Source organism: Nilaparvata lugens, chromosome 3 (assembly GCF_014356525.2).
Source record: "Nilaparvata lugens isolate BPH chromosome 3, ASM1435652v1, whole genome shotgun sequence".
Lineage (NCBI taxonomy): Eukaryota > Metazoa > Arthropoda > Insecta > Hemiptera > Delphacidae > Nilaparvata > Nilaparvata lugens.
This window is the reverse complement of record NC_052506.1, coordinates 4058537-4074704: the sequence shown is the minus strand read 5'-3', so window position 1 is coordinate 4074704 and position 16168 is coordinate 4058537. Positions and strand designations below refer to the sequence as shown.

The window sequence follows — 16168 nt, the reverse complement described above, 5'->3', positions numbered from 1 at the left end:
TCAGCATAGAATTCCCTCAGTACTTGGTATTTTGATTAACCTTGAATGAAAGAAATATATATTATTGATCACAAAATCTGCCCTTCTTGCAGCTCAGGGAATGAGATTCTAGAACATTTTCTAATCCATCGCCCAGTGTATGAGGAAATAAGAAAGAAGTATATATTCAATTTTTTGTTCAATATAGTTAATGATAGGGATAAAATTTTAGTTCTACTGTCGAACTTTACAATGATTAAAATATTTAGTTTGTACTCCTACATTACTGAGTCACTGGAGAAAAGAGGGTACCCCTTAGTGTGCTATGATTGATGTTATGTGATAAACCACTAATTGTTGGGGTTTATGTCAAAAATTTAAAATTTGTGCTTGCTCGGTTAAAATTTGAGATAGAATATTGTATAAGGTTTATTATTAATTTTTATAGAATAATTTTTGAAGTTTATTAGTAATTTTCATTGTTTTCTATGTTGTTATTGTAGCTCTGTTATAGAATGATTTATTATGTTGGTCAGTAATCTTTACCATTATTCTGTTATATTGTTTTTGTTTTGCTTGTTAAAAATAGTGCAAGTCTGTTTGTATAAGGCATGACCCTGATAACAAATAAAACTCATTTGAATTTGAATTTTGTTCTTGCACATACGATTGAACAATTTGAATTCGAATCTTAAATGAGATGTTATACATACTATTGTGCTGTTTGTCGTCCTCCTCAAATGCCTCCAGGCAAACAGGACAGGTATCGCCGGACCGGAGGGCCCTCCGTTTCACAAAAGGCAATTTTCTTTCGTCCTTGTTCAAAAATTTACGGAAGTCAATTCTTTTCGGCTTTGGCCGAGCGATAAACTGAGGCTGCAGACAGTCGGTTATCTCGCGTGGTAGCATGCCTAACTGTAATCAACACGAAACATTGTTGATTTTAGAAAATTAATGAATATTACTGTTTGTAAACAATAGAAGATGAAAGACATTACAGAAGATATGGAGTAGAAGAAGCGTAACTATGCATGCAATAGGCTACTTATGATTACAAATAAAATCCTAGAGTAGAATGAAGGTGACCAATAGAAGTTGAAGGACAATAGAGGAAATATGGAAGTAAAAAAAGCAAAATTCTGTATATAATAGGCTACTCTCGTTAAAATATTATATTGGAACGTAACTTGCAGCCCCAGTTGCACAAAAGTATGTTAAATTTTTACAGTGATTGGATGACGGTTGAATGCCACGTGAACCAATCAGAGAAGCGAAAGACGTCTCTAATTATTATCACTTGGACCCGGTTGCACAAAAGCTAGTAAAATTATAACCGTGATTAATTTCAAGAGAACCAATCAGTGGAGTCTTTTTGAAAAAACGGCTTCTCTGATTGGTTCTCGTGGAATCAATCACGATTAAAATTTAACCGGGCTTTCGTGCAACCGGCACTAGCCTGAAAGTTGATCACGGTTTAACAGACTTTTGTGCAACCGGGCATATATGTAGTTCGTGTTGCTGTTCAAAATTGAATTGATTGGTTGAGTGCTTTATGCAGATTAGAATAAATTCAAATACATTTACGATGGGATGTTATTAGAAGTCAGTAATCACACTTTTGCACCGCGTCGATTCAAAATAAATCTGGTGTGGGACACTCACACAACTTACCTTGCCGTTATGAAAATTTATCACCTGACGCTAGTGTTCCCGCGCATCTCAAGTCTACTATTCAAAGATCTAAGCCAGCTGGTGACAGGACTATAACGCTGGAGACACACGAGGTCTGCGATCTCTTCATAGTGAATGATTTAATAGAATCAACAGTTGCCAACAGTTTGCAATTGAAATAATAACATTTTCTCGAATTTCGAGCTTATTTTTAATTTTATATGAAAATGTTACTGAACATTAATTGTAGAGATTCTCATGCTCGATCTTTTCCACTCGAATTTTTTTGTTTAAATTGTATCTGAAACCTGATAATTGAGAATCTAAAATCCATCTTTGGATAGATTGGGCGGAGCTCCTGAAATTTTTACAGATATGGGACTTGTGGCAGTTGATAGAGCTTCTCAAGGACAATTTTAGGTATAAATTTGATCGGAATCGTTGGAGCCGTTTTCGATTAAATCGCTAAAAACCCTGTTTTTGACAAAATTTTTGCAATTTTAGCCGCCATCTTGAATTGCATTTGATCGAAATTGTTCGTGTCGGATCTTAGGGTTATAGTTGGTATAAGATGTTTGATAATAGCCATAGAAGATGAAAAACAATATTGAGAAAATATATGGGAGTAGAAGAAGCAAAGAGCGTGGACTACGAAGAAGGAGTCAAAGATGAAGAAACTAACTGATAAGAGGAGAAGTCGCCAAAATGTTCAAAAAATAAATAAATATACTAGAGAAAACATGAAAAGAAAGAAGGAGAAATAAACAAGAGAAGAAGAAGAAAGAGCAGGCAGGCAGGTGGATGAAGTCGGTGGAGGGACTAGAGAATGAGACCACAGAGAAAAGATAGAATAAGAAGATATCCTATGGTATAGATCGTTTATATTCCAAATATCAAGCCAATTTTTGGTTAACTCAAGCCGATTACTGTCGACTACTGTTTATTATTGTGAGAGTGTGAGAATGGCACAGTATGAGAGTCTACCAGCGTCACATAGATTCACAGAAAAGATCTACTAGGACTATCGGCAACATTGAAAATTGAAACATAAACGCCCTATACCATGGGATGGATATCTATGATGAACCTCAGTACTTCAAAAAGTCATGTCAAGTTGGGGAAAGTAACTAAAAGAAGAAGAAGCAGTATAGAGAAAAGTTGAAAGTAAAATACACGAAAGTAGACTACGAAAAAGGTGTTGAAGATAAAGAAGCTAGCTGATGAGAGATGAAACCAAATCCACCGAAAAGTACGGGAAAGAAGACAGAAAGTCATGTCTAGTTGGAGAAAGTAACTAAAAGAAGAAGAAGGAGTATAGAAAATAGTTCAAACGGGTCGATGTCAAACGAGGCTAGACAGAAGAGTCCTGCGACAGTCGAGACCAGCGACGGTAGAGACCGGCGACATTCGAGGCCAGAGACGTTAGAGGACTCCTGAAAAAGAGGCCTCAAATGTCGCCTGCGTTAGGCGACAGTTGAGGCCTCTCTAATTTCTGTACACTCCCGACAGTCGAGACCTGCGACCGTAGAGGACTCCTGAAAAAGAAGCCTCAAATCTCGCCTGCGTTAGGCGACAGTTGAGGCCTCTCTAATCACTGTACACTCCCGACAGTCGAGACCTGCGACCGTAGAGGATTCCTGAAAAAGAGGCCTCAACTGTCGCCTGCGCTAGGCTCTCCAGAATGGTAGACAGCACCAAAAGAATATTATCATTTAATTTGTATGGATTTACCAGCAATTGAATAATATCCCATTATTCCTTCCATATTATGAATAAGTATTGCAACTTTACAACTGTAAATAAACCTTAGTTGCTTCATCATGAAAAACGAAATTTTCAAACTCGTAAATACCTTTTTGATACTTTGATGTCAAATTCTCAGTTCATGATAGATGTAGGAAATTATTCTACAAATCAATAACTTTTATCAATTTCACACATTCACATTTTACATTTTCTTGCTGCAAGCGAGTCTCTAATTTTTGTACAGGCCCGACAGTCGAGACCAGCGACATTCGAGGCCAGCGACGGTAGAGGACTCCTGAAAAAGAGGCCTCAAATGTTGCCTGCGTTAGGCGACAGTTGAGGCCACTCTAATTTTTGTACAGCCCCGACAGTCGAGACCTACGACGGGAGAGGACTCCTAAAAAAGTGGCCTCAAATGTTGCCTGCGTTAGGCGACAGTTGAGGCCACTCTAATTTTCGTACACTACCGACAGTCGAGGCCTACGACCGTAGAGGACTGTAAAACAGTCCTCTACGGTCGTAGGCCTCGAATGTCGTCGATCTCGACTGTCGCGTCCCCGTTCAAACACACAAATAATATAGACTACAAATAAGGTGTTGAAGATAAAGAAGCTAGCTGATGAGAGATGAAGTCAAATCCACCGAAAGTCTGGGAAAGAAGAAAACTGGGAATGAACGAGAAGATGAAGAAGAACGTGAGTAAGAAATCCGAACAACACAGTAACACAGAAATTCTTGAGTAAAAGTTAAGGCTTACCACTTTAACCACCACGCTTTGATAGAGATCCCCTGATTAAGAATCAGCAACAGGTGGTGGTGACTTACTCTCTCACTCTTTCTTTCACCCCATCACTCTCTCACTCACTTACTTGCACTCTTCCAAGAAAACAAAAAGGTGGAGAAGGAGGAGGAGGAGACAGAGACAAAGCGACTATTGGTGAGAAATGACTGTGTCACTAGACAGGCGTGTTGTTCTACTTATATCTGGGTTGCTGCCTTGTCCCTAAAGACGTCCGGAGAGATCCCTTAACTTCGGGTGAGGGTGGTAGGGAGAGGTTGAAGGGATCTTAAGGTTAGGGGTTGTTCTTTGGTAGAGGGGGATTAAGGGATGAGACACACGAGGCGGAGAGGTGGGAAACTGTCTGTTGCCACTTATTAAAAGTTTGCTACTCTTTGCTTAGATCAGCAGTGCACTGCGCCTCCTTTTCTGGGGTGAAGAGAAAGGGAAAAGGTAGGAGGAGGGGAGAGGGTGAGAGAAGTACTTACCTTTCCCGCCCTTTCAACGCTCTTTTAAACCCTTGACGACAACTTAAGTAGGAGTTGTGTGTTGTTGGAAAGTTGGTGACCTTCGTTGCGCTACTACAACTTTTCTCGTTGATTCATTTACTCATTCATTCACCTATAAAATTTTACTACTTGTGTCACTCATTCATTTGCACACTCATCGGCTTATCGTTTTCTGATTTAAATCATCATCTTGTAATTCCTCATTCAATGCATTTTTTTACTGTTGTACGAATCATTCTATAAGTTTTTTGAGATTCTTTTCGAATCAAATTCAACTCGCCGACACATGTAACAAGCTCGCTCTCTGATCTCGATCACCGGAGGTACTATAGTGGGGTCCACGTTATAATGGCAGTGGAGAAAGATAGGAGAACAACGTTGCCGATCCTCTGCCTCTTAGGTTAGGTCTTCTATAGACGGTAGCTGATACAGGTTTGTTGATGTAATATTGACTGTGACTATTTCTCGTTTAAAATAATCAATTATTTCTTATTAAGCAAGAAATTATATTTTTCAATAATTTCATAATGAGTTTTCATAGTTAAGATGAAATATTTTGTTAATTAATTAATAATTCCACATTGTTAAAAGACGATCTGGCAACATAGAAAAGTGAGAAAGAGTTTGTTGAATGATAGATAAGGATAGTAATACCATTGCTAATCAAACACTGTCATTATAACGTGTACCTTACTATTGGCGAATCCTTGTTCGAAAAACGCGCCTTTGTTGCTCAACGCGTAAGTCTGTGCTTAAGGCTGTGCAAAGGCTAAAAATGAACTTTCTACTGGTGATATTTTTCAAAGTTTTTCGATTTGTATATCATCAAGCTATCAAAATGAAAAAGTTTTCTCAGAATAACATTTTATTTTCAACCATTAATTTTTGTGATATGAGCGCAAAAAGTTTGAATTTTTGGGACAGAACATTTCAAATTCGGTAAGAGATGAATCCATGAGACCATAGAGAAACAATAGCGTGAGTAGATATCCCATGGTATAGGGAATTTATGTCGCAACTTTTACTGTTATCTCAAGCCGATTACTGTCGATTATTGTCAATTTTTTACTGTTTTGTTGGGGTGATAGTGTATGAACGGCACAATTTGAGAGACTACCAGCGTCACACAGCTGCATAGGAAAGAACTATGTGAACTATCGGCTTGGGATAACAGTAAATGTTTCGACATAAACGCCCTATACAATGGGATATCTACTTATGCTATTGTTTCTCTATGATGAGAGTCAAGGGATAGATTCTTCATTGCATTGTCAATCTAGTCAAATCAAAATTTTTCTGATCAATTTTTAAGAAAGTTATTCAATTTACCAAAAATAACTCAACTAGAAGCTATTTTTAGTAAATTGAAAAATTGATATTCTCAGAAAATTTTTGTTTTAATAGATCAACAATACCACGAAGATTCTATCCTATAGATCTCATGGATTTATCTCTTACCGAATTTTGAATGTTCTGTCCCAAAAATTAAAACTTTAGGCGCTCATATCTTAAAAAATAATGATTGGAAGAAATGTTTCCATGAGAAAACTTTTTCATTTTGATAGCTTGATAGTATAAAAATCTAAAAACTTTGAAAAATATCACCAGTAGAAAGTTTATTTTTAGCCTTTGCACAGCCTTAACTATGGAAATCATAGTCTACGTTTCAGTGCACTCGTTGGGAATTGTAGGCGATTTTACCGAGCTTGGTGAAACCGGACATTAGGGTGGAAACAGAACGGTCAGGTCGATATTCAGATTTAATCTTGCTATCGATCTTGAAATCTAGATCTGTCACATCTATATCAACTTCTCCAAATTTGTCTATCATTGTACAGCTGTTTAGTGGCATCGATCTTCACCGCGTTCGTTCTGTTCGCACTTTAAGGGGTCGTTTAGGAAGTGCCAGTTTCAAAACCAAATCTCAGCTCAAACTTAATTGAATCAATTAATTGGATCAATAAGTCTCGTTTGCTTTCTCAATAGACTATTAAGATTCAAAATAGCACATTTTCTCACCTGAAACGATAAAGGGTCCTTGGGGTCTAACTGCATTTTTTTCAACAGCACCCAGCAAATGTGACTACACAATTCGTTTATTCTTTGGAAGTATTTGCACGAACATTTGTGTGGATCTCCGAGGTACACCTGAACAGGTCAAAATGATTAATTTGGATCACCGAGGTACATCTGTGCAGTTGAAGATTATCAATCTCTATCCTATAAATTGCATGAGTTTATAGCCGGTATAAAACAGTATTTTAATGGGATTTTCGTTTAATAATTATTATTTATTAATTAGCATTTAAACAAATTCAACTTTATTTCCATCTGTAGGCTGGCTGGCCGCTATGGCTTCGTATAAAATGAGCGCTGCAATCCAGAGATTGTCAGTTTGGTGTAAGGGTAAGCATTCCTGACAGGCAATTAGGAAGTACTGGGTTCGATTCCCGGGCTGACAAATAATTTTTGTATAGTAGCGCTCATCGAATTTCCATCTTGCTGTTTACCCTGTTGTCAATATTTGCAGTAGCAGAAGTCTTCGGGGTGATTTACAGTATTTAATTGGGATTTTCGTTTGATAATAATATTAAGTTGAGACTTATTTTTAATAGAAAGTAACCGTCGAACATACAAACGGACGACTCAAGCATCCATAGTTTGTATGAAATAAGTTGAGACTTGAAGAAATTTTTTCGTGTTACCAAATTGTGCGGAATCTCAATCATTCCATTCAAGCTCATATGACAGGATGTACGAGTATTAATTCTACAACAAGTCGATGCAAAGTTGTCAATTTGAATACATTCTGGATTATGAACTTGAAAAGATTGAAATTTGGGAACAAAAATATTTTCTCCCAAGTCTCAACTTATGTTATACATACACATTTTTGACCGAATGTAGTGAGGTCTATGTTTTAACTCGGATTTTCTTTTGTCTGTCTGTATGTAGCGAGATTACGGCCAAACGCGTTGATAGAATTCGATGAGATTTGGCAGGAATATTCCTTTTTCCACTGTGCTTTGATGTATACACAAGGTTTTTTGAAATTTTGCATTTTAAAAGGCTGTGCAAAGGCAAAAAATAAACTTTCTACTCATGATATTTTTCAAAGTTTTTTGATTTGTATATCATCAAGCTATTAAAATGAAAAAGTTTTCTCAGGAAAACATTTTTTTTTCTGATCATTACTTTTTGAGATATGAGCGCCTAGATTTTTAATTTTTGGGACAGAACATTTCAAATTCAGTAAGAGATAAATCCATGAGATTTGGAGGATAGATTCTTCATGGTATTGTTGATCTCTTAAAACAAAAATTTTCTGATAATATGAATTTTTAAGATAGTTATCCAATTTACTAAAAATAACCAAAAATAACTTTTAGTTGAGTTATTTTTGGCTATTTTTGGTAAATCGAATAACTTTTTCAAAAATCGATATTTTCAACAAATTTTTGTTTTACTAGATCAACAATACAATGAAGAATCCATCCTCTAAATCTCATGGATTTATATCTTACCGAATTCGAAATGTTCTGTCCCAAAAGTTCAAACTTCAGGCGATCATATCACAAAAAGTAGTGATCGGAAAAAAATGTTTTCCTGAAAAATTTTTCATTTTGATAGCTTGAAGATATAAAAATTGAAAAACTTTGAAAAATATCACGAGTAGAAAGTATATTTTTAGCCTTTGTACAGCCTTTAGGATAATATGAAAAGGAAAGGAATTCCTCCATACTCCAATATTACTATATATATATCATCTACTTTGAAGACAGGATCAATCAGACTATACAATTATTCATAATCAATCAGCTGACAAGGGGATAATTCATTGCATGCATTACACAGATCTCTGGCCGTGTCTATTTCTATAAGGTAGGGTTTCAATATTTTTTATTATGCGTGCCCATTAGTATCAATATTTTCACATTTGAAAAACAAATTTAATAGTTGATTTAAAAAAATAAAAAATGATTGAATAAAACTAAATAATGCTGAAGAAATTATAATATTCTTGATTGAAAAAAATTAATTTTAAAATAGTTGAGAAATATTTTTATCAGATGGAAAGATTATTACGGAACTGGATAAGTTCTCGTATGGGATACAAATTCAAACGTGAACTGAGTTTATTAACATAAGTGAGTTTTTGATCTTGGATAAAACAAATAAAAGTTTCTAAGAGTAAATTATGATTCAACTGAATCAACTAAAACAGGTGACATCAGGTACTTGTGGATAAGAAAACTGCGTGAGGTCTACTGTTCACAGAACTACTAGTAGTAGTAGAGTGAGATTTACTTCAAACTGTCCAATGTCTCATAAATAAGATCAACTTTTTCAATTCAAACAATGTTAACAGGTAAAATGAATCTCACCATAGAATAATTTGTCACTTTGGCCAGCCAAAGTTTCACCAGACATTAAATTTTCAACCATAGTCGATAATCTGAACGTTAGTGGCAGTTAGGTATTTCCGATTCAATTGTGTATATTTGATCTCAAAAATGATAAAAATTCATTATTTGATCATTGGAAAATATATTATCTTGACGAATAAAACATAATTTAACATTTTAAACAATAATGAACAGTTAATATTACATCAGATTTACTGATATCAGCAATCCTCTAAGAAAAGGCAGTGGCAAGGCAGAGCATAGGCACCGCTGTTCTCCTATCTCTTTCCACTGCCATTATAACGTGAACCTCTCCATAAGTGATCGTAAATTTGAATGCATTGGACTGAACGACTGAAATTTTCTGTGTGGTTGTATAAAGTTGAAATAAAGCTGCGTTTACACCAAAGTTATCAACAAAATATTAATAACTCAATCCTTATAGATATAGATTCTATAATATCTAACATGACTGATCATACACATGATGAACATATGTGTTTGTCAAGTTCCGTTCAATCTAATATAATCTATAAGGATTCATATATTAACATTTTGTTAACTAGTAGTTCTGTAAACAGTAGACCTCGCCCAGTTATAAACCACAGCCTACCCTTATTCTGTCCATCAGAGTGAATCCTGTCTGTATGTCGTGTCGGCGAGATATCGGTATGAAAACGGCTAATGGCTGTTGGGGTTGGTGTATCAGAAATGCTAACATCAAAAGCCAATCTTCTACAAGACATACGGGCAAGAGGTCTGCCCGAGTTGAAAGCAGAGAAAGGTCGAGAGACAATACTATGTTATTCTAGTATTAATTGCATGCGTTATTGCATGTAATCAATAGTGCATTTAATTGTGCATAAAAATTGCATGCGATGAGGCATGCAATTAATAGTCAACACAACACCTGGTTTTTACCAAGTTACATTGAGAAATTAATTGCATGCAATGACGCATGCGATTAATAATACACTCGACAGCTGATTGATGATAAATAATTCTACAGTCTGATTTTTATGGTAATATTGGCTTTAGAAGGAGACTCATTTTCCTTTTTCATTATCCTTAAAATGCAAAATTTCAAAAAACTTATACATACGTCGACGCGAAATTCAAAAAGGAACATACCTATGTAAAATTTCATGAAAATCTATTGTCGCGTTTTGCTGCAAATCCGAAACATATAGACATATAAACATAAAGAGAAATGCAAAACCGTCGACTTGAATCTTAGACGTCACTTCGCTCGGTCAATAACTTTGGTGTAAACACAGCCTAAGAAGTTGGTAATTTTCAATGACAATCTATGTCTTTTGACATAATTATGTCGTCATTAACAATTTATATAATTAGATTTTATTATTGATTTAGCTGATTAAATTTAATCGAACTGATTTGATTTGAAGTCGGACCTGATAACTGAGTTTGTCGTTGTCGTCAAGAATGGTGAATGCCGTTGGTCCATTCTGTCGAATCATCAGCAGGTGTACAGTCATATCCAAAACTTTGTGCTGCATTTCCCGCACTTCAATCGGACAGTGCGAACGCCAGATTCTCTGAGGCATCTGCGAAAATTAGAGTCATTCAAATCGATACGGTATCAATTTAGACATTGTAATTGAACATTATGAAGACTTGATACAATAATTTGAATGAAATGTCCATATATAATTGCATTCAAATTGAAGTGTATTGTATAGATGTGGTGTATTAATTGACCGAGCGAAGTGAGGTCTAAAGGTGCGTACAGATATATTCTATTTTTCAACATTTTCATTCATATTATGATTGAAAAATGATTGTATGATGAATGATTAACTGAACACCTGAGCTTGTTATGGATGGAAAGTCATATCTGTCTTAAGGTGCGTACAGATTTACGCGCCGCGAACATGAGCAATTCACTTTTAATCAGCTGACTATATCTGTATTTTTACAGAAACGGTAAGATACAGATATAAAAAGCTTGGCATCAGCTGATTAAAAGTGATTAAAAGTAAAAATACAGATATAGTCAGCTGATTAAAAGTGAATTGCTCATGTTCGCGGCGCGTATATCTGTACGCACCTTAAGATTCAAGTCGAAGGTTTTGCATTTCTCTTCATGTTTATTTGTTTATATTCATGTTCATATTTATGTTCCGCATTTATAGCGAAACGCAACAATAGATTTTAATGAAATTTAACAGGTAGGCTATGTTCCTTTTTGAATTTCGCGTCGACGTATACATACGGTATTTTGAAATTTTGCATTTTAAGGATAATACAAAAGGAAAAGGAGTCTCCTTTGAACGCTAATATTACCGTAAAAATCCAGACTTTAGAATTATTCATCATAAATCAGCTGTTTAGTGGACTATAATACTACCCGTTTAAAAACATCGAGCATCTTGAAAATGTATCTTTCCATCAACGTTAGTAGACAGTTGTCTACTAACTTCTACTAACTTTGTCTTTCCATAAGCAGCTGAGGCCAGTTTGGAGTTTGCAGTTATTGATAGAAAAAATTTTTTTTACATTTTTCTTTTTTAATCTGATGATTAAAATTGCATTTAAAAGAAATTGATTTCTAAAATCATGAAAAGTGAAAAATGAAGTTTGTAGGAAATCAGCATTATGGTAGTTTATTTTGTTAATTTCAACACACTTATTTTCGCCAACACGACAAAAATTCATTATTGATCATTGGAAAATATATTATCTTGACGAATAAAACATAATTTAACATTTTAAACAATAATGAACAGTTAATATTACATCAGATTTACTGATATCAGCAATCCTCTAAGAAAAGGCAGTGGCAAGGCAGAGCATAGGCACCGCTGTCTCCTATCTCTTTCCACTGCCATTATAACGTGAACCTCTCCATAAGTGATCGTAAATTGAATGCATTGGACTGAACGACTGAAATTTTCTGTGTGGTTGTATAAAGTTGAAATAAAGCTGCGTTTACACCAAAGTTATCAACAAAATATTAATAACTCAATCCTTATAGATATAGATTCTATAATATCTAACATGACTGATCATACACATGATGAACATATGTGTTGTCAAGTTCCGTTCAATCTAATATAATCTATAAGGATTCATATATTAACATTTTGTTAACTAGTAGTTCTGTAAACAGTAGACCTCGCCCAGTTATAAACCACAGCCTACCCTTATTCTGTCCATCAGAGTGAATCCTGTCTGTATGTCGTGTCGGCGAGATATCGGTATGAAAACGGCTAATGGCTGTTGGGGTTGGTGTATCAGAAATGCTAACATCAAAAGCCAATCTTCTACAAGACATACGGGCAAGAGGTCTGCCCGAGTTGAAAGCAGAGAAAGGTCGAGAGACAATACTATGTTATTCTAGTATTAATTGCATGCGTTATTGCATGTAATCAATAGTGCAAAAAATTGCATGCGATGAGGCATGCAATTAATAGTCAACACAACACCTGGTTTTTACCAAGTTACATTGAGAAATTAATTGCATGCAATGACGCATGCGATTAATAATACACTCGACAGCTGATTGATGATAAATAATTCTACAGTCTGATTTTTATGGTAATATTGGCTTTAGAAGGAGACTCCTTTTCCTTTTCATTATCCTTAAAATGCAAAATTTCAAAAAACCTTATACATACGTCGACGCGAAATTCAAAAAGGAACATACCTATGTAAAATTTCATGAAAATCTATTGTCGCGTTTTGCTGCAAATCCGAAACATATAGACATATAAACATAAAGAGAAATGCAAAACCGTCGACTTGAATCTTAGACGTCACTTCGCTCGGTCAATAACTTTGGTGTAAACACAGCCTAAGAAGTAGGTAATTTTCAATGACAATTTATGTCTTTTGACATAATTTTGTCGTCATTAACAATTTATATAATTAGATTTTATTATTGATTTAGCTGATTAAATTTAATCGAACTGATTTGATTTGACGACGGACCTGATAACTGAGTTTGTCGTTGTCGTCAAGAATGGTGAATGCCGTTGGTCCATTCTGTCGAATCATCAGCAGGTGTACAGTCATATCCAAAACTTTGTGCTGCATTTCCCGCACTTCAATCGGACAGTGCGAACGCCAGATTCTCTGAGGCATCTGCGAAAATTAGAGTCATTCAAATCGATACGGTATCAATTTAGACATTGTAATTGAACATTATGAAGACTTGATACAATCATTTGAATGAAATGTCCATATAATTGCATTCAAATTGAAGTGTATTGTATAGATGTGGTGTATTAATTGACCGAGCGAAGTGAGGTCTAAAGGTGCGTACAGATATATTCTATTTTTCAACATTTTCATTCATATTATGATTGTATGATGAATGATTAACTGAACACCTGAGCTTGTTATGGATGGAAAGTCATATCTGTCTTAAGGTGCGTACAGATTTACGCGCCGCGAACATGAGCAATTCACTTTTAATCAGCTGACTATATCTGTATTTTTACAGAAACGGTAAGAGAAGATATAAAAAGCTTGGCATCAGCTGATTAAAAGTGATTAAAAGTAAAAATACAGATATAGTCAGCTGATTAAAAGTGAATTGCTCATGTTCGCGGCGCGTATATCTGTACGCACCTTAAGATTCAAGTCGACGGTTTTGCATTTCTCTTCATGTTTATTTGTTTATATTTATGTTCCGCATTTATAGCGAAACGCAACAATAGATTTTCATGAAATTTAACAGGTAGGCTATGTTCCTTTTTGAATTTCGCGTCGACGTATACATACGGTATTTTGAAATTTTGCATTTTAAGGATAATACAAAAGGAAAAGGAGTCTCCTATGAACGCTAATATTACCGTAAAAATCAGGCTATAGAATATTATTCATCATAAATCAGCTGTTTAGTGGACTATAATACTACCCGTTTAAAAACATCGAGCATCTTGAAAATGTATCTTTCCATCAACGTTAGTAGACAGTTGTCTACTAACTTCTACTAACTTTGTCTTTCCATAAGCAGCTGAGGCCAGTTTGGAGTTTGCAGTTATTGATAGAAAAAATTTTTTTTACATTTTTCTTTTTTAATCTGATGATTAAAACATAATTTAACATTTTAAACAATAATGAACAGTTAATATTACATCAGATTTACTGATATCAGCAATCCTCTAAAAAAGGCAGTGGCAAGGCAGAGCATAGGCACCGCTGTTCTCCTATCTCTTTCCACTGCCATTATAACGTGAACCTCTCCATAAGTGATCGTAAATTGAATGCATTGGACTGAACGACTGAAATTTTCTGTGTGGTTGTATAAAGTTGAAATAAAGCTGCGTTTACACCAAAGTTATCAACAAAATATTAATAACTCAATCCTTATAGATATAGATCTATAATATCTACATGACTGATCATACACATGATGAACATATGTTTGTCAAGTTCCGTTCAATCTAATATAATCTATAAGGATTCATATATTAACATTTTTGTTAACTAGTAGTTCTGTAAACAGTAGACCTCGCCAGTTATAAACCACAGCCTACCCTTATTCTGTCCATCAGAGTGAATCCTGTCGTATGTCGTGTCGGCGAGATATCGGTATGAAAAACGGCTAATGGCTGTTGGGGTTGGTGTATCAGAAATGCTAACATCAAAAGCCAATCTCTACAAGACATACGGGCAAGAGGTCTGCCCGAGTTGAAAGCAGAGAAAGGTCGAGAGACAATACTATGTTATTCTAGATTAATTGCATGCGTTATTGCATGTAATCAATAGTGCAAAAAATTGCATGCGATGAGGCATGCAATAATAGTCAACACAACACTGGTTTTTACCAAGTTACATTGAGAAATTAATTGCATGCAATGACGCATGCGATTAATAATACACTCGACAGCTGATTTATGATAAATAATTCTACAGTTGATTTTATGGTAATATTGGCTTTAGAAGGAGACTCATTTTCTTTTTCATTATCCTTAAAATGCAAAATTTCAAAAAACCTATACATACGTCGACGCGAAATTCAAAAAGGAACATACTATGTAAAATTTCATGAAAATCTATGTCGCGTTTTGCTGCAAATCCGAAACATATAGACATATAAACATAAAGAGAAATGCAAAACTTGAATCTTAGACGTCACTTCGCTCGGTCAATAATTGGTGTAAACACAGCCTAAGAAGTAGGTAATTTTCAATGACAATTTATGTCTTTGACATAATTTTGTCGTCATAACAATTTATATAATTAGATTTTATTATTGATTTAGCTGATTAAATTAATCGAACTGATTTGATTTGACGACGGACCTGATAACTGAGTTTGTCGTTGTCGTCAAGAATGGTAAATGCCGTTGGTCCATTCTGTCGAATCATCAGCAGGTTGTACAGTCATATCCAAAACTTTGTGCTGCATTCCCGCACTTCATCGGACAGTGCGAACGCCAGATTCTCTGAGGCATCTGCGAAAATTAGAGTCATTCAAATCGATACGGTATCAATTTAGACATTGTAATTGAACATTATGAAGACTTGATACAATAATTTGAATGAAATGTCCATATATATTGCATTCAATTGAAGTGTATTGATAGATGTGGTGTATTAATTGACGAGCGAAGTGAGGTCTAAAGGTGCGTACAGATATATCTATTTTCAACATTTTCATTCATATTATGATTGTAGATGAATGATTAACTGAACACCTGAGCTTGTTATGGATGGAAAGTCATATCTGTCTTAAGGTGCGTACAGATTTACGCGCCGCGAACATGAGCAATTCACTTTTAATCAGCTGACTATATCTGTATTTTACAGAAACGGTAAGATACAGATATAAAAAGCTGGCATCAGCTGATTAAAAGTGATTAAAAGTAAAAAATACAGAATAGTCAGCTGATTAAAAGTGAATTGCTCATGTTCGCGGCGCGTATATCTGTACGCACCTTAAGATTCAAGTCGAAGGTTTTGCATTCTCTTCATGTTTATTTGTTTATATCATGTTCATATTTATGTTCCGCATTTATAGCGAAACGCAACAATAGATTTTAATGAAATTTAAAGGTAGGCTTATGTTCCTTTTTGAATTTCGCGTCGACGTATACATACGGTATT

The 16168-nt window shown here is 35.1% G+C and overlaps 1 protein-coding gene across 1 annotated transcript in view; it reads right to left on the bottom strand.

The window, feature by feature from the left end:
* LOC111057944 overlaps positions 1–16168 on the bottom strand; it is a 49650-nt gene that overhangs the window by 11855 nt on the left and 21627 nt on the right. Inside the window, exons 7-10 of the mRNA XM_039425302.1 lie at positions 13044–13196; positions 10505–10657; positions 6703–6831; positions 693–894 (exon numbers count right to left, since the gene is read on the bottom strand). Coding sequence (XP_039281236.1) covers positions 693–894; positions 6703–6831; positions 10505–10657; positions 13044–13196 — 637 coding nt within the window. The remainder of the gene's footprint in view (positions 1–692; positions 895–6702; positions 6832–10504; positions 10658–13043; positions 13197–16168) is intronic.